The following is a 24,343-nucleotide window of genomic DNA, read 5'->3' on the forward strand; positions in this document are numbered from 1 at the left end:
TATAGATGGTGGAGAAGGAATAATACCATGGAGACACTTTTCCGGGGTTGGCCTCAACCCTTTCATTCAAGTGAAGGGAACTCTTAAAGGGGTGGTCTGACACCAAAGGTGAAGATATCTTAAGAGTCCTGCTTCTTCCCCCATTCCATATCGAGGTAACAGAAGGGGAAAGAAGTTTGTGCATGCTGAATTTCAACATTTAAGATAATTTTTGCTGCCAAAAAAAAGCAGAGGTGTTCTGCTACCGGTTGCAAAACCATAACTCCCAGCATGCACTGACAGGCAGAGGACATGCTGGGAGTTGTGATTTGGCAAAAGTTGGAGAGCCCCAGGCTGGAGCCCACTGCTGTGGTTACACAATACAGATTTCTAAATGAACAATAGTAATGAAAGCTCCTGGTTCCTCCTGGGGATTCAGTGTTGAAACCATGGGCTGAGCGTCCGTGGAGCCTTTTAGCGCGAGAAGCAATTTTCTTTCTCCGTTTTGTCTCCCACTAATGAGCGCAGTGATTTACTGTTCCTTTTAACCTTCCCCTGTAAACAAATCCGCAGACGTGTTTACATCATTATGAGCAACATCCATATTGTGCTTCTGCATAAACTCGCGAAACTCGAATAAAAATATTTTGTCACGTCGTCTGCTAAAAAAAGACACAATTAAGCCGTGATTTATTGGGAGATATTTTTTATTTTACAGATTCTATCTTGTGGCAGCTGCAAGATATTGCAGAACGGCGATGAAGATCGTTCATGAAATCAGATATGTATGTAGAAAAATAAATAAGGGGATGTGCCTGAAATGCCGTTTATGAGGTAGGATTGCTTCCGAAGCCGAGGTCTTCCATCTTCTTTCTTACTGCTATGATTGTCTCGCAAACAAGATATCACCTCTTCACAGGATAGGTAATCAATGATTGCTGGGGGTCTGATTACTTAGACCCCCAGCGTTCACAAGAGAGGGGCTCACAAAGTCCTCTGTGTGGATTGAGTGGTAGTGAGCATGTGCAACCACAGTCTGTAGGAGTGGTGGTCGCACATGCTCACTTCTGCTCCATTCACAAGTGGACATTGTGCCCCCCTAACTCGTGATCACTTGGGTCTTAGCAGCCGACCTCCGAGCCATAATGCATTTATCATCTAACCTGTGGATAGGTAATATATATTTTTAATCGGGTCAAACCCTTTAATTCTCCTCTTCCATACTAGGTCAATGGTGGGATATCGAGATCAAACTCAAACTTCTGAGATCGGTCTGATTGCTTCTTCTAGTTGTCTTGTCTCTGCTTTTCCAGTCAGCTGAATACAGCCAGCAGCAGCCACTGTTAAGGAAACATATATTATAACATACATAAAAAATCTAAAACTAAAACTAAAAAACAAAATATATAAAAATAAAAAAATAAAAATTTATAAATATAAAAAATATATATTTACATAAATACAAATATTTATATATATATATTACACACTATAAAGGATGTCTAATAATTGGAGCACTTCTGAACATAAACATCTACAATACTAAAAAGCCCCCACAGAACTGATTTCCCAAAGTTCTTCTCTTTGCGCCTTTCATCTGCATTGTGTCCCCTAATATAGGTAACCGGTAACCAAAATATCAGAAGAAATGAGAAAAGTAGAAGGGTCAATTACTAATTTTAACAATAAAGTGTATCTAAGAGAATAAGTAATTGATCACAATCTTTCCCCAGGCACCTGTATAATATTAGATAATCGGCCCCTGGCAAAAAAAAATGTGTGTCTAATACATTTTTTTTTTTCCTATCCCTTGTTTGTTCTTTGACAGGAGTAATCCTCAACATCAAAATAAATGGCTCATGGTTACAACAATATTTAAAGGGGTATTTGCAGAATTAAAAGTTATTCCCCATCCTTCCTATCCCAGCGGTGGGTCCCACAGCGTTTCTAAAAATGGGAGTGAATGGAGAATGGAGTGAAGGTCCTTTATCTATGGGACTGTCAGAAAGTCGAGCGCTATTTTCAACAGTCCCAAAGATAATAAATGGTGCAGAAGTCGAGCAGGCGCACGTCCGCTACATTTAAGACAAGACTGCAGAGCCCCGTTCTTAAGGTTCCACAGCCTTGATCTAGGAATCACCAGGGGTCCCACCAGTTGGATTATCACTTATCCCTTGGATAGAGGATAATTTGTGTTTTTTTGGGGGGAAAAAACATTTAGGATAGGCCACCAATTTTAAAGTCTCAGAAATCCCCTTTATCTGCGGGATTTTTGAGCGGGTATGCTCTCATAGAGTAAGATCTGCTCTTGCTTCGGTGTTGCTTCCGGCCGTCAACATTTCAATAGTATAGAATATAGCACTATAGGGGAGATTTACTAGGCTAAAACGAAAAATTGTGCTCCGAAATACCGACGACGATGCCTTGAATCACATTTATTACGTGTTTTAGACATCTTTTTATTCCCCACTTAAAATGAATTAATATGTGCCAAAATTGCACCAAAATTTTACTGGAAAATATGGGCTCAAAAGAAGCCAACCGATAGGTGGTGTAAAGTTACTCAACGTTTTGATAAATGTTGTACATCGTCAGACTGAATAGTCTAGTTTATTATGGGTAATAATTATTAGAAAGGATTAATAAACCTGCGCCTCTGAATCAATCATATCTTTCCAATTCTGTTTCCATGTATAAATACACAGAGAATCTGCAGCTTCATCCCCCTCCTCCAAGTCTTTTTACTTCCAAAGTATAATAATATATGGAGGTCACATAGTTACGTCAGCAATGTGAGCAAAATGGGTTAAAGACGTGTGAATTACATGACACAAACCTGACGATAGTTTAGAGTCACTTCACCAGAACCTGCGGGGTCGGCGGCCTGGAACTTCTCTGCAGAAAATTAAGAAAGTTTAAGTTCTAGAAATGTATCAGCTGTTAGTTACAGATCCAAATGTATTAATATATGCAGGTGCTGAGACCCCCACTAACCCCTAAACTGCAGGAGCAGAACCTTAGGGAAGTGGGGCTGGCTAAAGACGGGCTCATGCAAAGTCTATGTAACGATCTATAGAGGAATGCAATGCTCGGCGGAGCATTTTTGCCCCTTTGTTTCATCAATTCATGGAGGTCTTAACGCCTGGACCCATACTGCTGACATGTCCCTCCAGCATGACAAAAGTTTGGGAAAAATTGCAAGTATTTTTTTTTTTTTAACTGAAAGTAGCCACCAATAGGCAGATATATGTGCTTAACAGGTTATATATTGAGCTCAATAATAAAACTGTATGTAGTAAAATATTAAGCTCCACCCTACTGGTGGCTGAAAGAATAAAAATTGCATCATTATAAGGGAACCTGTCAGCAGTTTTTTTCTATTTAATCTGAGAGCAGCTTAATGTAGGGGCAGAAAGTCTGATTCCAGTGTTGTGTCGCTTGCTGTAGTTTCAATACAATTAGTGTTTTATCAGCAGAAGATTATCACTGCAGAACTAGATATCACATGCCATGCAGACCAGCTGTTCTGTGTAACCCCGCCCCCACCACTGATTGGCAGCTGTGCACAGTGTACACAAGAAGCTGCCAATCAGGGCTGTGGGCGGGGTTATGCAGAGCTCAGCATTCATAGCACTGGTATATGTACAGCAATAAAAGCAGGGATTCTATCAAAACTACAGCAAGCAGTCCAGTAAGTGATACATCGCTGGAATGAGGGTCTCTTCCCCTACATCATGCAAAGCAAGTTATCTCCTATCATTAGGATAGGGAATAACTTACTGATCGCTGGGGGTACAACCACAAGATCAGAGCTCTGGAACACGGCCTCATGTTGCATAGTGGTGGTCGAACCCCCCAGATATCAACAAATTGTTCTCTTTCCAGCTTTTTTGGGGGGGGGGGTTGAAATAATTCTTTAACCTCTGCTCAGAGATGATCAAACAAAGGTACCGAAACGCGCCATCCAATTTTGATCAGGAGAAGGCAATTTGCACATAGTGTAAGGTTAAAGCCCCCCGGTTGGGACTTCAAATGGGATGGGGGGGGGGTAGTGGGTGCACTCACATAGCTTCACAATTTATTGCGGTCTATTAACACAAACTGGGACCCGAGCCCTGATCTGTACCATAAGCACAATAGTCAGCATTGTTATGATGAATTAACAGTGTTTCAGCACCGCCTGCTACTCTCAGTAAAATATAACCTGTATGTGCCAAATTCCTTAAACAAGATGTAACAGTTCCTGCGTTTCCATCCTAGGGGATAGAATTTCATTCTCTTCTGTTCTACGGCGGAGACGGCGGCTTAAAAAAAAAGAACAGCGGTAGAACAGCTGCTGCTCACTCGAAATTTGGGTGTTTACAGCGGAGACACTGCTGAAAGCTGCAATAAATTCACCAATTAAAGTAACCAAAACCGGAGAAGTGTAAAACAATATAATATAACGGAACGGCTTCTCATCTAGGAGAAGAAGAGAAGACGTCACAGTAAACAACTATCAAGAATGAATAAGGTACAATAAGGTATGTGTCTCTGCCATCAAAAAATATACGGCAACATAAGATAGCGGAGAAGAAATGTCTTAATAGTAGGGCCGGGTCCAGATGGTGTATCAGCGGTATAAAAAAAAGCCAGCCTCTATTCATGCCAAGTGGAGGCTGCAAAGGGCTCCCCCAAGCCTAGTGGGTCCACGTCACGTGCTGATGCAGGTTTTACTAAATTTTGGAAAGCAACCAAAGCTCAACTAAGCTTCGAAATATATGGTTACTGTGGTACTGAGAGATGGAAAGATGCCCAGTTAAAGTCCTGACAAGCCGCTTAGGCCCATCTTTTTCACTATTCCGCCAGCATTAAAAGGCAAATCATAGCTAAAATGATTGCTTGGATTCCTTTCCAATCATATTAGTGGAATTTGTGACCGTTGACCCATAGTCCTGCCCAGTCTGCAACTCTCTCCGGAAACCCCATGGCCATGCTATGAGATTTTTTTGCCTACATGAAAATCTCTAATAACGTCTTATAGACTTGGTAACTGTGGACGGAATACGTAGAAGAGAAAGGAAATTCATAATATTCCGCTTGGCAGATCTACACCAAATTGTGACTTGACTTTTTCCCTGATGGTCTCTATATAACCCAGGGATGTCAAACTTAAACACACAGAGGGCCAACGGGCCAACTAGTATACAGTTTAATGGGCCTCACATAGTCCTCCATACAGAATAATGGGCCCCACATAGTCCTCCACACAGAATAATGGCCCCACATAGTCCTCCATACTGAATAATGGGCCTTACATAGTCCTCCATAAGGGATAATGACCCTCACATAGTCCTCCATACAGTATAATGGCCCCACATAGTCCTCCATACAGAATAATGGGCTTCTCATAGTCCTCCATACAGAATAATGGGCCCCACATAGTCCTCCATACAGAATAATGGCCTCACATAGTCCTCCATACAGAATAATGGGCCTCACAGTCCTCCATAAGGTATAATGACCCTCACATAGTCCTCCATACAGTATAATGGGCCTCACATAGTCCTCCATACAGAATAATGGCCCCACATAGTCCTCCATACAGAATAATGGGCCTCACATAGTCCTCCATAAGGGATAATGACCCTCACATAGTCCTCCATACAGTATAATGGGCCTCACATAGTCCTCCATACAGAATAATGGCCCCACATAGTCCTCCATATAGTATAATGGGCCTCACATAGTCCTCCAAACAGAATGAGCCCCACATAGTCCTCCATACAGAATAATGAGCCCCACATAGTCCTCCATAAGGGATAATGACCCTCACATAGTCCTCCATACAGTATAATGGGCCTCATAGTCCTCCATATAGTATAATGGGCCCCACATAGTCTTTCATACAGAATAATGGCCCCACATAGTCCCCCATACAGTATACTGGGCCTCACATAGTCTTTCATACAGAATAATGGGCACCTCATAATCCTCCATACAGAATAATGGGCCCCACATAGTCCTCCATACAGAATAATGGGCCCCACATAGTCCTCCATACAGTATAATGGGCCCCACATAATCTTCCATACAGAATAATGGTCGACACAGTCCTCCATACAGAATAATGGGCCCCACATAGTCCTCCATACAGAATAATGGGCCGCACATAATCTTCCATACAGAATAATGGGCGACACATAGTCCTCCATACAGAATAATGGGCCCCACATAGTCCTCCATACAGAATAATGGGCTTCTCATAGTCCTCCACACAGAATAATAGGCCTCGCATAGTCCTCCATACAGAATAATGGGCCTCACATAGTCCTCCATAAGGGATAATGACCCTCACATAGTCCTCCATACAGTATAATGGGCCCCACATAGTCTTCCATACAGAATAATGGGAGACACATAGTCCTCCATACAGAATAATGGGCCCCACATAGTCCTCCATACAGTATAATGGGCCCCACATAGTCCTCCATACAGAATAATGGCCCACATAGTCCTCCGTACAGAATAATGGGCCCCGCATAGTCCTCCATACAGAATAATGGGCCCCACATAGTCCTCCATACAGAATAATGGCCCACATAGTCCTCCATACAGAATAATGGGCCCCACATAGTCCTCCATACAGAATAATGGCCCACATAGTCCTCCATACAGAATAATGGGCCCCACAGAGTCCTCCATACAGAATAATGGGCCCCACATAGTCCTCCATACAGAATAATGGGCCCCACATAGTCCTCCATACAGAATAATGGTCGACACATAGTCCTCCATACAGTATAATGGGCCCCACATAGTCCTCCATACAGTATAATGGGCCCCACATAGTCCTCCATACAGAATAATGGGCCTCACATAGTCCTCCAAACAGAATGAGCCCCACATAGTCCTCCATACAGAATAATGAGCCCCACATAGTCCTCCATACAGAATAATGGGCCTCACATAGTCCTCCATAAGGGATAATGACCCTCACATAGTCCTCCATACAGTACAATGGGCCTCATAGTCCTCCATATAGTATAATGGGCCCCACATAGTCCTCCATACAGTATAATGGGCCTCACATAGTCTTTCATACAGAATAATGGCCCCACATAGTCCTCCATACAGAATAATGGGACCCACATAGTCCTCCATACAGAATAATGAGCCCCACATAGTTCTCCATACAGAATAATGGCCCCACATAATCTTCCATACAGAATAATGGGCGACACATAGTCCTCCATACAGAATAATGGGCCCCACATAGTCCTCCATACAGAATAATGGCCCCACATAGTCTTCCATACAGAATAATGGGAGACACATAGTCCTCCATACAGAATAATGGGCCCCACATAGTCCTCCATACAGTATAATGGGCCCCACATAGTCCTCCATACAGAATAATGGCCCGCATAGTCCTCCATACAGAATAATGGGCCCCACATAGTCCTCCATACAGAATAATGGCCCACATAGTCCTCCATACAGAATAATGGGCCCCACATAGTCCTCCATACAGAATAATGGCCCACATAGTCCTGCATACAGAATAATGGGCCCCACAGAGTCCTCCATACAGAATAATGGGCCCCACATAGTCCTCCATACAGAATAATGGGCCCCACATAGTCCTCCATACAGAATAATGGCCCCACATAGTCCTCCATACAGTATAATGGGCCCCACATAGTCCTCCATACAGAATAATGGCCCCACATAGTCCTCCATACAGTATAATGGGCCCCACATAGTCCTCCATACAGAATAATGGCCCCACATAGTCCTCCATACAGAATAATGGCCCCACATAGGGGTGCCAGTTCTGGTGTCACAGGACAAACATAACCACCCTGTTGGCCAGATTTGGCCCACAGGCCGGAGTTTGACACGTATGATATAACCCAACCCATTGTGATGACATCTCGTCCCATGTGACTGCAGCAACCTCTGAATTGCTGACGATAGGACAGGACATCACCACAGGAGGCTGGGTTAAAAAAAAAAAGACCGGTAGGGGAACAATCAAGGTAGGCATGTCCACTAGGCAAGGGGATTATAGTGTTTAATTTTAAACTTTTTAAACTTTAATGAAACTTAATCCACAAGTAATTTGCAGTAAAATCTGTAATAATTGTGGCAGATTTTATCTCCTCTCTATTGAAATCTGAGCCCTGTCTGCATCTGAAACTTGCTGAAATTTCATTCATTTTGCTGCTACTTGTTATGGAGCCGGCTCTAAACACATGAGAAACGTCTGACATTGGTACGTACATCCAAATGGTCATTGGGTCGATCCCCTCTTCTCACATACCCTGGATAACGTATGTTGTGATACACTTGCTGTGTAATAAACTAAGCGGGGGTGGGGCTATAAGGGCTGAAGTGCCCACCCCCACAGATCCCTCTGCCATATTACAAGACACTAGTGCTATACTGTACATTTTACGTGGCATGGGACCCTGTTAAAGACTTACAGTTTACTATCAATAATGGAAACATGAGGACATAGTTCATACATTACAATCAGGAATGAGGAATTGAGAATCAGAATTACATATGAAAGCACGAGGGATACAATAGAAGAGGAACCAGAGATTTCCTCTTTAGTAAAGGCGACATGTCTAAAATTAAAAGCATGAGAACCCATTAAAAAAGAGACCAATCAGATCCTCATTCAGACGTGGCAGATTTGTGGCAGATGTTTTGCAGATTATATTAAATTAGTAACAAAAGAGAACCACCGAATCATAGGTCAAAAAGCGAGACAAAGATAATTAATCATAAAAAAACTTTATTTAGAAGTTATGGTTAGGTGGCACTACATGCACCAGCATGACCGCACTGCAGGGCCAAGCATAAATACGACAAATTAATTTATGTGACTAATGCACTCCAATCCTTGGGCAGGACTCAACATAAAAAGAAAATGAAAATTGTAGCAGGAAAAAGGAAGAATATGCGAATGCAGGTAACCTGATTAGATGATCATGGATTATTCACTTAAGACCCATGGTATATGATACACATGTGATACCCATGTAAACCACATAATAATTCAATTGACCATTCGCGTGCACCATATGTATGGATTTTAATAACTATGTCTAGGTGTTAATACAAATGTCAAGTCCATGGCATCATAACCCGTACAAAAAAAGAAAGAATTTTATACCTGCATTATTGGTCCAGCTTAATGGATGGCACCGTGCGGTATAGCCCCGACGCGCGTTTCCGACAAACGTCCTTCATCAGGGGTATATTAAATTAGTGTAGAAGGTGGGGCCATATAACACATATCAAAATAAGGTCCTCGAGTCATAATCCTCCGTCTCGGGTCAAAAGACCATTACAATAGGGTGACACAGTTTGAAGGGAGCCTGTCAGCACAGAATGACTGTTCAAACCAAGCACAGGCACTTGGTGCACCCTTGGTGTGGCCAAAAGTTTAAGAGAACCTTCCCATCTATTTATTTTCATCTATCTCCCCCTTTTTTGGCTCCCTAAAGCCAGAGCTGTCAATCAAAGGAGAGGGGGGAGATAAATGGAAAACAAGCAGGTGGAAAAGTGAAGTTAAATGTTTGGCCACACCAAGGGTGCACCGAGCACCTGTGCTAGGTTTGAACAGTCATTCTGTGCTTACCCACCACTAGATAGAATGGAGGAACACCACAAAGCATTAAGTTTCTATCACAAAGCTTCTAATTTTTAGGAAGCGTTTACCTGTCAAACTCTGGAGTTTCAGGAGGCAGCAAATATAATCAGGATAACTGAGAAAACCATCTGGATCTCCATATCTTACTTGAGCCAAACGGACCAAAAAATCATCTGCAGGAAGACCTAACAGATAGAAATAAAATCATGTACTCATCACACCAGGGAAAGTGCATGTTGTTATGTTGGTTTGTTCTGTTTAGAGGAAAGTTAACAAGTTTGGATTTGTTCACAGCTCCTATGCAGGCAAATGTGTTTCCTTGTAGTCATATTTTCTTCCATCGGTTCCTTACTTCTTGTTAACATACATTCAGCCTTTGGCGCCTTGAAGGGGTAGGCAATCATATCTACAATTATTTATGGTTAGATTGGCGTAGGTCCAAGTCTAAGATCATTCTGGGCCCCCGACCAATTTCTAGAATCAGAGAATTTTGCCTCTACAAAGCTGTAACCAAAAGAAGTTGAATAGAGCGGCTGATCAACAAAAAAGAAAAAAATCAACCCCGGCACTGAGGAACTTTTCTATAAGAGACAATAAAAAAGGGTGGTGAGGAACATGGTCCATTCAACATCTCAAGGCTGCAGACTTGTGGCTGGGGGAGCACAGATTTGGATGAGAATGTCCAACTATCCCCTATCCATTGGATGATCGCTGGAGGTCCAACCACTGGTACTCCCAGCGACCTCAAGAACGTTGCCCTGCAGCTCCTCCATCTTCATTGGAGCGGAGGTGAAGATGCACAACCTCAATTCATTGCCGATAGGACTACCGGAATTAGCCGAATGTTGTACTCGCCTTTCTCCGCCAACGAGATGATTAAACATATAGATAGCCATTGGCTCCTTTACTGGCCATTTTTGCCTGTTACCAGGATTCGGTCACGCAGTCCAGCCTTTCCTTTCAGCTAATAGTCATCCAAATATTAAGGGTTGTGCCAGCATGTAATAATGTAACTTCATTGCCACCAATACATAGTGTAATGCAGCAGCTTGCTAGCATTACTGTAAATGGTCCAGGATGTGTTTTACCTGACCATGTACCTTCCCCTTTAACTGACTGGTCACATGACTGTGACATCACACAGGTCCTGTATGCACAGTAAAGGTCTGTACACATGACTGGGACAGCACACAGGACCTATACACACAGCTGACTGATCACATGACTGACATCAGCAAGGTCCTGTCAGTATGGGTGTATGTGTGCACAGGATATATAAACCCCGGTAATTGGAGACAGGTGTGTTCAGTGAGAGAGGCGTGAGGCCTGTGCTCCGTGTGTGTGGGACACCGTTTGTGAGAGGCCTAGTGAGGCCGAGAGTGAAGCCTGGCAGCCTGAAAGGCCGAGCCTGGATCCTGTGCGTGGATGTCAGTGGCCTTTGAGGGAGAGCCGGCTTAGTGAAGAACCCTGAAAGGTGCAGGCTGGATGTCAAGTGTGGAAGACATGCCAGTAGCCTACGAGGGGACGACGGCTAGAGACCCTCACCTGGGAAAGCCGCAAAGCCACAGTGGTGGCGGAATAAACGGACTGTAGCAGCCAAAACCTGCTAAAGGTAAAAACGCTGTTTTATATGAACATTTATGTTGTTGCCTAGCCGAGGGCTATAACGGGAGCCAAGTGGACGTATCTGTCGCTGGAAAGTCTCCCGAATTGTGATGTGTGTAATATGCCGGTCTGCCACTTGAGAAGCTCCCGGAGGTGATAGGTGTAAACATGCCGGGCGTATACTAAGATGGACTGTGTGATTAGCGGTTTATGACGAAATAATAAACTGCATTGTGAATTATCGGAAGGACATTGCTTATGTGCCTTAATTGACCCGATGCAGCGAGTATCCCCCATTATGATGACTAGCGCTGCCTTACATATGGTTTGAGGATGCGGGCAACGACAGCCCGGTTGCTAGCGTCAACGGCACAGGACGACGAGTGTGGATAAAGCATCTTGCGGCAACTCGGCGGGGTTGCGAAGATTATCGTCGCACTCAAACCTGGTTTGTGGTGGCTCGGCGGGGCCACGAATATTTTTTCCGGGAGAGCGGTGAAGTTCTAGTGTGAACAGCGTACCGCGATGGCTGTGAGCAAAGCAGCAGATCTGTCTGGAGCTATTGAGCGGTTGAAGGGCCGGTTGGGATCGGAGCAGGTATTTGGGAAACTTTTACTGGATATGGTGCAGGAACCGCAGGAGCTGTGGGCACCATATGGAATGGCGGCAGTGGACCATTCTATGGACTCTCCGGGGGCGCCAGTGTTGTCCCAGAGTGCCCGGGGAGGTGGTAAGAGATGTTGTGAACTGAGTCCTAAGACTACTGCTGATTTTTTGTGTAAAAATTACCCTGCCGGTGTGGTTGTTAAAAAGGGGGCGGAGACAAAAAAGGGGCGGATTTTCACAAGAGTGTGGACTGCAGAAAACTGGAAATTGTTACTGGTTGTGGGTTGGTACCTCCTAAAAATGACAATGTGACCGTTGATAACGGGGTAACTCCAGTAGAAGGGGGTGATTTCAAAGTGGGAGGTGACCTGTTAGTCCACAACACCATGAGGAGTGACACAGACCCCGTAGCTGACTGTGACACTATGAAAGTAAAAAGTGAATTCAGTCAGGAGGGGCTAGACGAGGGGAGAGAGTCCCCCTCTCGTCGTCGACGGCGCAAGGGCCACAAAAAGGTTGCTCCGGTAGTACTCCCTGAAAATGAAAATAAAGAGAATGTAGTACTGTGTGCCTTTGCTTCAAGTGTGGATCCTCCTTTAGAGGTAAAAGAGGAGATGACGTTGCCAGTAGCAACCTCCGGTACGGTACTGAGGCTGACGAGTCAGGATCCGACAGCCCTGAAAGAGGAGGCGGCCAGTCATGACCAAGAGCTGGAGCCTATCAGGCCGCAGTGTCAGATTGACGTGCAGCAGTTATGTGGAAACCTGGGGAACGTGTCCTCAGACCAGCTGAACCTGGAGTCTGAGCAGCAGAAAATATACCAGCTTATGAGGAACTGGCAGCGAGACGTGGAGGGAAGCAACGCGGAAATTAACCATTGGAAGGAAATGTTCTACAGAATTAAGGAGGACCGCCGCAAAATCAAGGAGGAGGTTTTTCAATTACAGATTGACAAAGCGGTGTATGAAGATGAGTTATGCGAGGTGAAAGATCGCTTCTCCCTGGTACAGTTAGAGCTGTCTGCCCTCAAAGAGGCGCTGCAGCATGAAGTTGCTGGGCGTGAACAAAACCTAGAACGATTGCGTGAACAGTTCAACCAGGAGCTGTGTGACTCCAAGAAGGAGTGTGGTGAAAAGTTCGGTATGGAACTGCAACAACTTAAGAGAGATTATGAGGATCTCCTCAAGGTAAAAGAAAAACTAGAGGAGGATAAGGCGGGTGCAGAGCAAGTGCGCCAAGTGGTTGAGACCACTCTGCAAGACACCCGTGAGGAGAATGATGGTCTCCGGGGAAAGACCCTAGATCTGGAAGCTCAGGTGAAGGAGCTACAGATGTCCTGTGATACTCTCCAGAAGGCGGAGACGTACCTTAAGGAAACAGTCAGAAAGATGGAAGCTGAGCGAGAGAGGATGGAGGAGTCCATCGGAAATGCCACAGACCAGGGCCAGGAGTTGACCGCTGGTGATGGGAGGTATGAAGCAGATACCTCCTCGAGTGATGCGAGCTTGGATGATACGGTGGAAGTAAGAGCCGAGATCAGGGAGCTCAAGGAATTGCTTCAGGCCCATTTGAAGCAAGAGAGGTCTGAGAGAACTCTACTGTTAAAAGAGCAGTTGAAACAGGAAGAGCTTCAGAGACGGGCCGCTGAGAGGCGAGTGACGGAACTAGAGGAAGAGGTTTCCGGGCTCAAAAGTCGCATGACAAAGTATCACTCAGTGAACGAGGCCTCCTTGGAGAAGGAAAAGGGCAAACACGTTGCACTCACTCCCTTATACCATGAGAAGGTGGACCTGAGGAGAGCTAAGAGCATGATAACAGAAGATAAATATGAAGTGGAAGTGGTCAAGACGAAAATTTGTGAATTTGTAGCTGTGAGTCAGCTCAGGGTAAGCATACAGGGGGAAGAAGCTGAAAGTCAGTTGTCCCTGAACCCTGAGCTGGTTGATCGTCTGGAAACCACTGGCGAGACTGAAACGTCTTGGTACAAATGCCTCGTAGATGTACCCGAGGATTTGAGGGAAGAATGCACCCGTGAGTCCGTGCATGAAGAGTTTAAGAAGGCTGTGGGAGCCTGTAAGGTGTACTTGACCTCCGAAGCTAAACAGCTGGTGGTTCTGTCCATGACCGAAGTCACAGTGAAGAGGGTGGCGATCCTAAGTGATATGCATTGGTGATGTATTCGCACGAAGCGGTTTCTCCGGTTGAAGACGGAACAAGCCGTTAGACAACTGGAGCTGATGAGGAAAGCTCACAGTATGCGTGAAGAGGTCATCCGGGTGCCTCATGTTCTGGTGAGAAAGCTCATTGGGAGAAGTGGTCGAGCCATGCAGATGATGGTCAAGAAGTCTGGTGTGGTGAAAGTAAGCAGTCCACGTGATCATCAGGACTGGATACCAGACGAAGACGGCATGGTATCATTCTCCGCTGTAGGAACAGAAGAAAGCCTAGAATATATACGCATGCTGTTGGAGTACCGAGTGACCTACCTGCGAGAGGTAGAACAGTTGAATCTCGCTAGACTGCGAGTGGATAGACAGCATCATCTGAGTAACAGAAGATGGCAGCCGTCTAGAAGTTACGAGACCAGACAGAGAAAGGGCCCCCTAAATAACAGAACAGCTATAGCTGGAGTTAGGGACCTTTCAAGATGTCCTGAGAGTAGTGGGCGTGGGTTTAGAGGTAGTGAGACCTCCAGTAACTCAGGTTTGAGCAGCCCATACAAACGACCCAATAGAGGACGGGACATTACGGAGTCGAACCGGACCTTAGATACCAGGGCATGTGAGTCACACCGCTGTATGACTGACCCCTGGGAGCGGGGAAGACCTGACAAGGTTATGACCTGGAAAGGTGACCTGACTGAGTCAGTAACAATGACAAATGGTAGGTCCCTAAGGAATGGGCTAATGTCATTGACTAAGGTTCCAGGGGCTGAGTAGCACAATTGTAAAGTACATGGTCTCTAGGTGAGCTGGGGGTTATAATGTTATTGTGTATATTATGTGTTCAACCCCACAAGTTTGAACAGGGGGGGGGGGATATGTAATGCAGCAGCTTGCTAGCATTACTGTAAATGGTCCAGGATGTGTTTTACCTGACCATGTACCTTCCCCTTTAACTGACTGGTCACATGACTGTGACATCACACAGGTCCTGTATGCACAGTAAAGGTCTGTACACATGACTGGGACAGCACACAGGACCTATACACACAGCTGACTGATCACATGACTGTGACATCAGCAAGGTCCTGTCAGTATGGGTGTATGTGTGCACAGGATATATAAACCCCGGTAATTGGAGACAGGTGTGTTCAGTGAGAGAGGCGTGAGGCCTGTGCTCCGTGTGTGTGGGACACCGTTTGTGAGAGGCCTAGTGAGGCCGAGAGTGAAGCCTGGCAGCCTGAAAGGCCGAGCCTGGATCCTGTGCGTGGATGTCAGTGGCCTTTGAGGGAGAGCCGGCTTAGTGAAGAACCCTGAAAGGTGCAGGCTGGATGTCAAGTGTGGAAGACATGCCAGTAGCCTACGAGGGGACGACGGCTAGAGACCCTCACCTGGGAAAGCCGCAAAGCCACAGTGGTGGCGGAATAAACGGACTGTAGCAGCCAAAACCTGCTAAAGGTAAAAACGCTGCGTTATATGAACATTTATGTTGTTGCCTAGCCGAGGGCTATAACGGGAGCCAAGTGGACGTATCTGTCGCTGGAAAGGCTCCCGAATTGTGATGTGTGTAATATGCCGGTCTGCCACTTGAGAAGCTCCCGGAGGTGATAGGTGTAAACATGCCGGGCGTGTACTAAGATGGACTGTGTGATTAGCGGTTTATGACGAAATAATAAACTGCATTGTGAATTATCGGAAGGACATTGCTTATGTGCCTTAATTGACCGGGTGCAGCGAGTATCCCCCATTATGATGACTAGCGCTGCCTTGCAATAGACACCACGTATCGACCCACGAAGACATTTTTGTCAAGTTGGACAATGTATATTTATTAGCGCCAATAAAGTTTTAGAGGGCAAGTAAAATAAGATAAAGAGATGGGAAAGGGCAGAGGTTTCCCGGCTGGGGTGTAGGAATGGAACATAGTTGAATCCTATGACCCTTTATTTAGGTCATCAACTATTTTAACTTTGCAAGTATGTGTGTGATCATGTGAGTGCCCACATCAGCATCTTCCCATGTTGTCTAAGCATTAATCAGCAAGTTCTATAATGGACACTTTATGCTGATTTACAACATTTATTAAACTGCCCAGAACATCACTAATGGGTGAAATGCTAAATATCAGAACGCAAAAGATTTGCCTGGTAGAAAACAACATATTTTCAGACAGATGGAGGTCCCCTTTAACTGATCCATTTCTATTAGCCATAGCACAGAAAGAGGCTACAATGTTCATCTCTCACTCTCGTCTGTGCATTATACTGTATGGTCAGCCCATTGATTTCATTTGGGAATGTTGTAATGCCTAATTTCCCCTGAGGTGGAGCTGGAGGGAAATAGATCACTTGCTGCCAGGTTCCTCCATAGGTCACCAATGATCACTGGAGGTCCCACAACCATTGCATTTAAAGAAGGTTTAGGAGGACCTGACACTTGTGTTAGGCTCACTACCTGAAGTGGATCCTGAAAGCCCAAGGTCCAGGTGGGCACACAGACCACATGTGTTGGTGTAGCAGGCATGTGTGGCACTTGGGAAACAGGTACCAAAGGTCCTGGAAGACTGGGAACATGTAGCAGAGGTCCTGGAAGCTGCAGGCAGACAGGAGATGTCCTGGAAGCAGCAGGAGGACATGTGGCAGAGGTTCTGGAACCTGTAGGCGGACAGGAGAAGTCCTGGTAGCTGCAGGAGGACATATAGCAGAGATATTGGAAGCCATAGGCGGACAGGAGATGTCCTGGAAGCTGCAGGCAGACATTTAGCAGAGGTACTGGAAGCTGCAGGTGGACAGGAGATGCCCTGGAAGCTGCAGGAGGACATGTAGCAGAGGTACTGGAAGCTGCAGGCGGACAGGAGATGTCCTGGAAGCTGTAGGTGGACATCTAGCAGAGGTACTGTAAGCCGCAGGCGGACAGGAGATGTCCTTGAAGCTTTAGGCAGACATGTAGAAGAGGTACTGGAGGCCGCAGCCGGGCAGGAGATGTCCTTGAAGCTGTAGGTGGACATGTAGGAGAGGTCCTGGAAGACGCAGGCGGGCAGGAGATGTCCTTGAAGCTATAGGTGGACACATAGGAGAGGTCCTGGAAGTCGCAGGAGGACACGTAGGAGAGGTCCTGGAAGACCGGAAACAGGTAGCAGACAGAACTCTGGAGTGACTAGAAAGTCTGAATATCAAGACACAGGTGTGTGTCTTGGTAGGCCTTATATAGGCCTAGGTAGATGGCCCATCGTGATCCCATGTGATCATCTGCAAAGCCCAACGTGGAGCACAGCAGAGCTCAGCTGACCGGAGTGAGAGGAGCACAGCCTGGATCTGGGACAGGTGCGTAACAACTTGTCATAAATTAGATACAGTACCCCCTTCATGTATGTCAATCTAGTCTTTTTAGCCAAGTGGGTGTGATCCTCAATTCCTTCTAACCTGCAGCACCTTGTGCCACCATTCCTATATAGTGAGTGAGTGACAATAGAAAACCTCTATAACACTGCCCATTTATTAGTGTTATAACCACAAAAAGCAGTTTCCATATTGTCTTGATTTTGAGGATGAAGGTTCCACACTTCAAATCCCCTCCGTTAGCAAAAGTGGACAGCAGACATTAGCATAGCTTTAAAGCTTGTGTGACTCAATGCCAAATCTTCAACAGGGCCACCAACTACCACAACCCTTCAATAGTTTTGGTTTTATTTTGGGCCCCTTTAGGCTCCAGAGCCCAGGTGTGACTATAGCCCTGCTCCCAATATAGTTACACCACCGACAACCGCCTCTGATCAGACCATAACGAGGGCCACCTTGCTTGTCAGAAGAACCTTATATTCTTCAGGCAATGGTAAGTCAAGGATTTAGGATTTTTTTTCACCTTGGTGGAAATATTTTATAGTCGAGTTCATATTTTGTTTCAGGGTTAGATGTAGCCAGTGTCCAAGGTTCCCCATCCTGTAATGCAGATTATTAAAGATTTCAGCTTCAGCAAATATAGATTCACTTGGCTGTGGGTTCAATAAGAGATGTCCCATTGCTGAAAACCTTGCATACTGAGCAAGTCTATCTAGGTCATGCTGTTACCTGCTGACTGAAGAGCCGCTACGAGCTGATCACCGGAAATTCTGTCAGTCTTGTCTTTGTGCAAATTAGCAAATATACGCTGCAAAAAAAGCAGATCATTGTTATATCTGTAGATGCCTCCAACATGCAGACTCTGGTATTATAGAGCATGTTCATGCTGCAGGTGATTGACAGGTCTCTCCCTATTTACCAGCGAGGGAGAGACCTGTCCATTACCCGCAGTGGCGCTGGGAAGAGGCGGCCAGGGGTGGAGCCGGACTAGTCTCATCTCTGGCCGAATCCTCAAAGTATATCTTCTCTAAAACACCAGAGGGTAGCAAAACAAACCATGGGGCCCGATTCATCAAGCAGTTCTTGCAAGTTTTCTGGCGTCAAATTGCTGGAAATGTTTCAACATTTTTGGGAACTTCACAGTTGCCCACAAATTTTGGGACATTTTTACACATGTCTGTACGCTATGTAGTGCCCATACTTGGGTACTTCAGCTCTTCTCTCATTGATACCAGATATGAACAGATTGGTGAGGTTGCCTGGTCCTGGACCTCCACTGGTCTGATGCTGATAACCCATCCTAAGCATATGTCATTAAATATCTCAGTCCAGGACAACCCTCTTTAATGCCTCAACCATAGGATAGACCATTAATGATCAGTTGAGGTCTTTACCTAGGGCCCCTGCCAACCAGGAGAATGAATGGCACCCTGAATTTGTGCAAGTGACGCGTCACCCCTCATAAGGGTACCCGTACCTGGTACTGCAGCTTGTCCCTCACGAGACAAGAACCTAGAGAAACTATTAAATATTGTTGCATATTGGTGAAACCACAAGGTATGAGCTAGGATTGATTCCCAGCGAAAGTACATATAAAGTGATGGACGCACCGTTCCAGCTGTGATTTTCTTCCAAAGTGTCCAGAACTGCCCCGAGTCCAGGGATCCAGCAGCCGATATCTGTCCAGAGTCACATCATCATAACGTACAGAGTGAGAAATGAGATGACGGAGCGAGATGTGGAGGGGAATAACAATATCTCACCTGCTGTAGACTAGATAACATCATCAAATATCTAGATCTTCACGAAAAACTGGAAGAGAAGCTCGGCACAACACCGGGTTAAAAATGGAAAACCATAGTTCAAAATCCATTAAAACAAGTTGATCCATATGAGAAATGTAAAATCTGACGTGTTTCTGGTGTTACGTTTTTATACTATGATTAAGAGCGTTTGTAATGCCAGAAACGCGTCATATGGATTTCCATTTTTAACCTGATGGTTGTGCCGAGCTTCTCCTCCAGCTTTTCACATGTTTGCTGTCCCTCACCGGCAGGATTCGGCACCCACCGGCTTTCATTCACGTGCTAACGTGGTGAGCTTCCTTCATTCCTTTTTCTTTATCTAGATCTTTACTAGACTTTGGGTCATTGCTGTTCTTTACAAGGAGGAGGAGGAGATAAACCCAAGGAATGAACCATCTCATTAACAGATAAGGATACATCTATTGAGGCCATTAGTGAGCGGCAGATCTCCAAGGTGAATTTTGGCAAATGAGGAGCTGCAAAGATACAGAAAAACAGTTGGACGGGAAGTCGAAACGCGTCTTTCCATCTTATTGACACTGAAAAATTTAGTTTCAAGCATTTAAAGTTCTAAGACGACGATGTGGGTGCCGAGACATCTTGCTATACTGTGTGGACTCCACACACTTTGAGCTGAGTTGGAAGCAGCGATCAGTCGCACACAATGAAGGAGCGCCATGGCGGTCAAGCGTGCACAGATTGCAACATACTGCATCCACCCGACCTGCGTCTTTACGAGTCTACGCAGGTCAGGTGCCAAAAAGACCCCCGGAACCACCCTCCCCACGCTGCCCCTATCCACAGGTCACGCAGTAGCAGTCAAAGATCTGGAAGTGGCTGGCAGGTCACACTTTGCCCAGGCCTGGTGTGGAGGATCACACCCCTGTCTAGAAGCACCATCAAAACATTCTGACTGATCTATTTGATTGTAAAATTCCTACTACGAATGGGTTAACCCTTTTTTGATCAGTTCTGTTGTCATCTGGGGGCCATCTAAAGACATGCACCATAGTCATATTTTATCCTACTGTACAAAAGGCAGTGGGGGGAGGCTCCTGCTGCAGACAGTTGTCTTACAGCAATATAGAAGACACTAGAAGAGGAGGGGAAAACAGTTTATTTCTTGAGTCACAGGGAAGATTTTTTTATATACTGTATTTTTGGCCTTAATTGTAATATGAGGCAAGCTAGAATCACAGAAAAGTAAGAGATTAAGAGCTCTTTTGTTTTATATTTTCTCTGTTTATTGCTCCTTTAATGCAAACACTACCGTCTTAAAGACACCAATTAGGAAGGTTGTAAAAGTATGATAAGTAAAGGAGCCTAGACGCCTTACCACTGAATTGTTGGCCAACAGCCTAGTATTGGTCGCCCAAATTTCACTCAATGCCAAATATTGGGGTACAGAAGGATAGTACATGTTGCTTTTCAACATGTCCCATCTTTGGTGTCTGGCAGTAGCTACTTATCTAATATATATAATCGTCTTATCCCATCTGTCTGTCTGTCTGTCTGTCCTGGAAATCCCGCATCACTCATTGGTCCGGCAGCGGCCAATCAGCGCCACGGGATTTCTGAAAAAAGATGGCGGCCGTTAGCGGCTCATCTGCGGGACGGAGCTCAGCGGCGATGCAGCCGGGAGATGAGCGGCGCGAGGCGCTCATCTCCCGGCCGGTAGCAGCGGAAGGACCGCCGGCGTCGCTGACCTCCATGCGGAAGGGAGGACCGGGGCTGCGGGTCGGGATACTTCTGCTGCGAGCGCCCGCTCATGTCCCGGGTTCTCGCAGCGGAAGTACCCGCACAGGCAGCGCCGCTCCCCGGTCCTCACCAAGACGATTCGATGATTGGTCGCGGTCTTCGGACCCGACCAATCACTGATCTTACCGCAAAAGTTAAACACCGCTGTGCTGATTGGTCGCGGACGCTGCCCGCGACCAATCACCGATTTGGGCGCCACATTTAAATATCGGCCGCGACCAATCACTGATCTTGGCTCCACATTTAAACACCGCTGTGCTGATTGGTTGCCGACGCCGGGCGCGACCAATCACCGGTTTTGGCGCCACATTTAAATAGTGTCCGCGACCAATCAGCACAGCGGTGTTTAAATGTGGAGCCAAGATCGGTGATTGGTCGCGGCCAATATTTAAATTTGGCGCCCAAATCGGTGATTGGTCGCGGGCAGCGTCCGCGACCAATCAGCACAGTAGTGTTTAACTTTTGCGGCAAGATCAGTGATTGGTCGCGGGCCAAGACCGTGACCAATCACCGATTTGTGCGGCACATTTAAATAGCGGCAGCGACCAATTGGATGTCAGCGCCGCTCCCCCGTCCTCCCTTCACACCCTAGGCGCATGGTTGTCAGCGGCGCTGCCTGTGCGGATACTTCCGCTGCGAGAACCCGGGACATGAGCGGGCGCTCGCAGCAGAAGGATCCAGACCCGCAGCGCCGCTCCCCGGTCCTCCCTTGACACCCTAGCCGCTGATGTCCCCATAGTATCCGCATAGTGTTACAAAGGTCCGGACATTTGTGTTAAAAATCGCTGATTGGTCGCCGGCGCTGCCCGCGACCAATCACCGATCTTGGCGCCACATTTAAATATCGGCCGCGACCAATCACCGATCTTGGCTCCACATTTAAACACCGCTGTACTGATTGTTCGCGGACGCTATTTAAATGTGGCGCCAAAATCGGTGATTGGTAGCGGCCAATATTTAAATTTGGCGCCCAAATCGGATTGGTCGCGGGCAGCGCCAAATTTAAACCCCGCTCTGCTGATTAGTCGCGACCGCCGGCTGTAACCAATCTGCGATATAGGCGCCAAATTTTAACACCGCTTTGCTGATTGGTCAAGGCCGGCAACCGCGACCAATCAGCGATTTTGGCGCCAAATGTAAACACTGCTCTGCTGCTTGCGCCCGGTCGGCCGCATACCTATTCTAGAATACCCGATGCGTTAGAATCGGGCCACCATCTAGTTATTAAATATAAATGTGTACTTAACCAGGATTGGGAAGACATAGTTAGCAGCCAAACGAAAGCTATTTATGGTGTGTAGTCACTTTAAAGGTCCAAGTCCCCCAATGTTAACTGTTTTATCTAGTGGACCGGCCATAGAAATGAATGGAACCATTGGAATTAGTCAAATGCTCAAATAAAGCCATTTCTGGTTTTCCCATACAAAGTTGTAAGTGGAGCATGAGTGTCAAAATGCTGCCTCCAAGATCCAGGGAAGAGCATTGCCTCAAAAAATATTGGATTTTGATGCAGATTTCACCTTATGCATTGCAAAAAAAAAATCAATTTCCATGCTGATGTTCTTTTCCGGCATTGGTTGGATTCTCATCCATATTTTTTACATAAAAATAAACCGAATTCTAGCACAAGATGGATGAGTCAGAGTCACGTTACGCCATCCAAACCTGATGGTGTTTGCTTTAAGGATTTAGTAGGTGTGGAAAAGGGGATGTTTGTCATGCACAGAAGCATCTACATGCAGGAGTGGCATCATAAACATCCACATGTGATGGAGCTTTAGTAATACAGCGCCTTCATACCAGAATGACACTTGTAAATTGTGGGCGTATGTGGGCGAGATCGGGAGATATAATTTACTGCTTGAGTGAATGGGCACACAGGTCAAGACTGTGCATGTGATGAAAGAGACGCTAGTCAATGGGTTCAACTCATTGTGTATGCCCATAAAAGAAGGATTTAAAGGGGATGGATACTTTTGCAACCATTTATTTTACATTGCTTTTATGCATCCAAAATAAAAATTAATATAATAAATATATGACTATTGGGGGGTCCAACCAATAGGACTTCCACTGATGATGAGAAACGGGGTGAATGGAGTGCACCTCTGACCGTCACTCCATTCACCTTTGAGAGTGGATGTGCATGTCTTACCATTGTTTCTATACACAGTGAATGGAGATATGGCCGCATATGAGCACTAATTGACCCCAGTTCTTGTGGGAGTCCCAGTGATTGGATCTCTGCTGATCATACATTTATTACCTATCCTGAGGACACCTTTAACTTTGCACATTGTCTTGTTAAACTTACTCACCAAACTCAGTCAGTAACCAAGCCAAAAGCTTGTGAAATTGTACGTTATTGACTCGGCCCTCCTGTAATTAGACAAAGGTGTGGGATTGTAATTATAGGGGATGTACATGAATACTATATAGGTTTAACATTGTGGAGATCGGTTACAGAGCAGCAGAGGAGAGGATGATAGAGCCCGGACTTGTTTCTTCTTGTGCAAAGAGGAAACACGTAAGGTCTCCATTCACATTAGGTGTAAGTCAGACAAATTTTGGCAGGAGGGGCTGACTATCTGATGTGCATTTAAGCCTCTCGACTCTCCCCCCAACAAACGGCAAGTGGAATTTTAATGCCCAATCCTTTTGTTTACAGGGGAGATAAGCCACTGCCAGAAGAGCCTGACCGCGGCTTTTTCCTCTCTCCCCATTGAAAACTCATGAGCGCTTGCCCGAGACAAGTACTTATGTGCATGGAAGGGTCAAGAGGGATTGTCTGCCGAATGAACGCTCAGCCAACAGATATCTCATGTGTATGACCAGCATTAGGATTAGGTACATGTAGGACATATGAGATGACAGGTGTCTCTTCCTCTTCCCCCAAACACACACACACACACACACGTGTTCTGTATGGGGAGAAGAAAATTGTCACGGGTGTGTCAGGAGTAATAGACAGTAGCTCTGAATATGGCTGTAGGTCACTGCGCTTGGCATTACAGATGCCTTCTTAATCCTTCTGCCTTTAGGACCCAGTGGCGACCTCCCTCCTGCTGCTGATTGACACACCCTTGTCTGGGAGTTTAAAACACTCAGTTTGCTCCAGGGAATTGCTGGTGATACTTCTATGTACCTTTGTCCAGGCTTGGAGCACTAGCAGTCGGCTAGCTTATTCTCTGGTCCCCTTGGAGGACAGTTGGCATTATCTTTCTGGTGTCTGCTCAAGCTAAGTGTAGCGCTGGCGTCCCTGCCCTCTGCTAGGCAGGGACGCTGCTCCCCTCACCGCTCTGCTCCGTGCCCGGCGTCCTCTCCCCGCTCTGCTGTCAGCGCGCGCTCCGTCCCGGCGTCCTCCTCCTGCTCTGCTCTCGGCGCGCGCTCCTTCCCGGCCCCTGTGCTTAGGGCGCGCGTGCGCGCGCTCCCCTCCTCTTAAAG

At 46.0% G+C, this 24,343-nt stretch overlaps 1 protein-coding gene across 6 annotated transcripts in view; it reads right to left on the reverse strand.

Moving 5' to 3' along the window:
- Positions 1–677: 677 nt before the first annotated feature.
- Positions 678–24,343, reverse strand: part of LOC141155053 (calpain-9-like) — a 100,855-nt gene continuing 77,189 nt past the window's right edge. For all 6 annotated transcript variants that reach the window (XM_073641677.1, XM_073641681.1, XM_073641680.1 and 3 more), the window contains exons 15-21: positions 23,218–23,278; positions 19,559–19,617; positions 18,947–19,015; positions 18,066–18,144; positions 9,694–9,810; positions 2,816–2,874; positions 678–1,319 (exon numbers count right to left, since the gene is read on the reverse strand). In XM_073641677.1, the coding sequence (XP_073497778.1) occupies positions 1,293–1,319; positions 2,816–2,874; positions 9,694–9,810; positions 18,066–18,144; positions 18,947–19,015; positions 19,559–19,617; positions 23,218–23,278 (471 nt within the window). In that variant the 3' untranslated portion in view covers positions 678–1,292. The remainder of the gene's footprint in view (positions 1,320–2,815; positions 2,875–9,693; positions 9,811–18,065; positions 18,145–18,946; positions 19,016–19,558; positions 19,618–23,217; positions 23,279–24,343) is intronic.

This window comes from Phyllobates terribilis, unplaced genomic scaffold (assembly GCF_046119375.1).
Source record: "Phyllobates terribilis strain yellow unplaced genomic scaffold, ASM4611937v1 Scaffold_7__3_contigs__length_470593459, whole genome shotgun sequence".
Taxonomy (NCBI): domain Eukaryota; kingdom Metazoa; phylum Chordata; class Amphibia; order Anura; family Dendrobatidae; genus Phyllobates; species Phyllobates terribilis.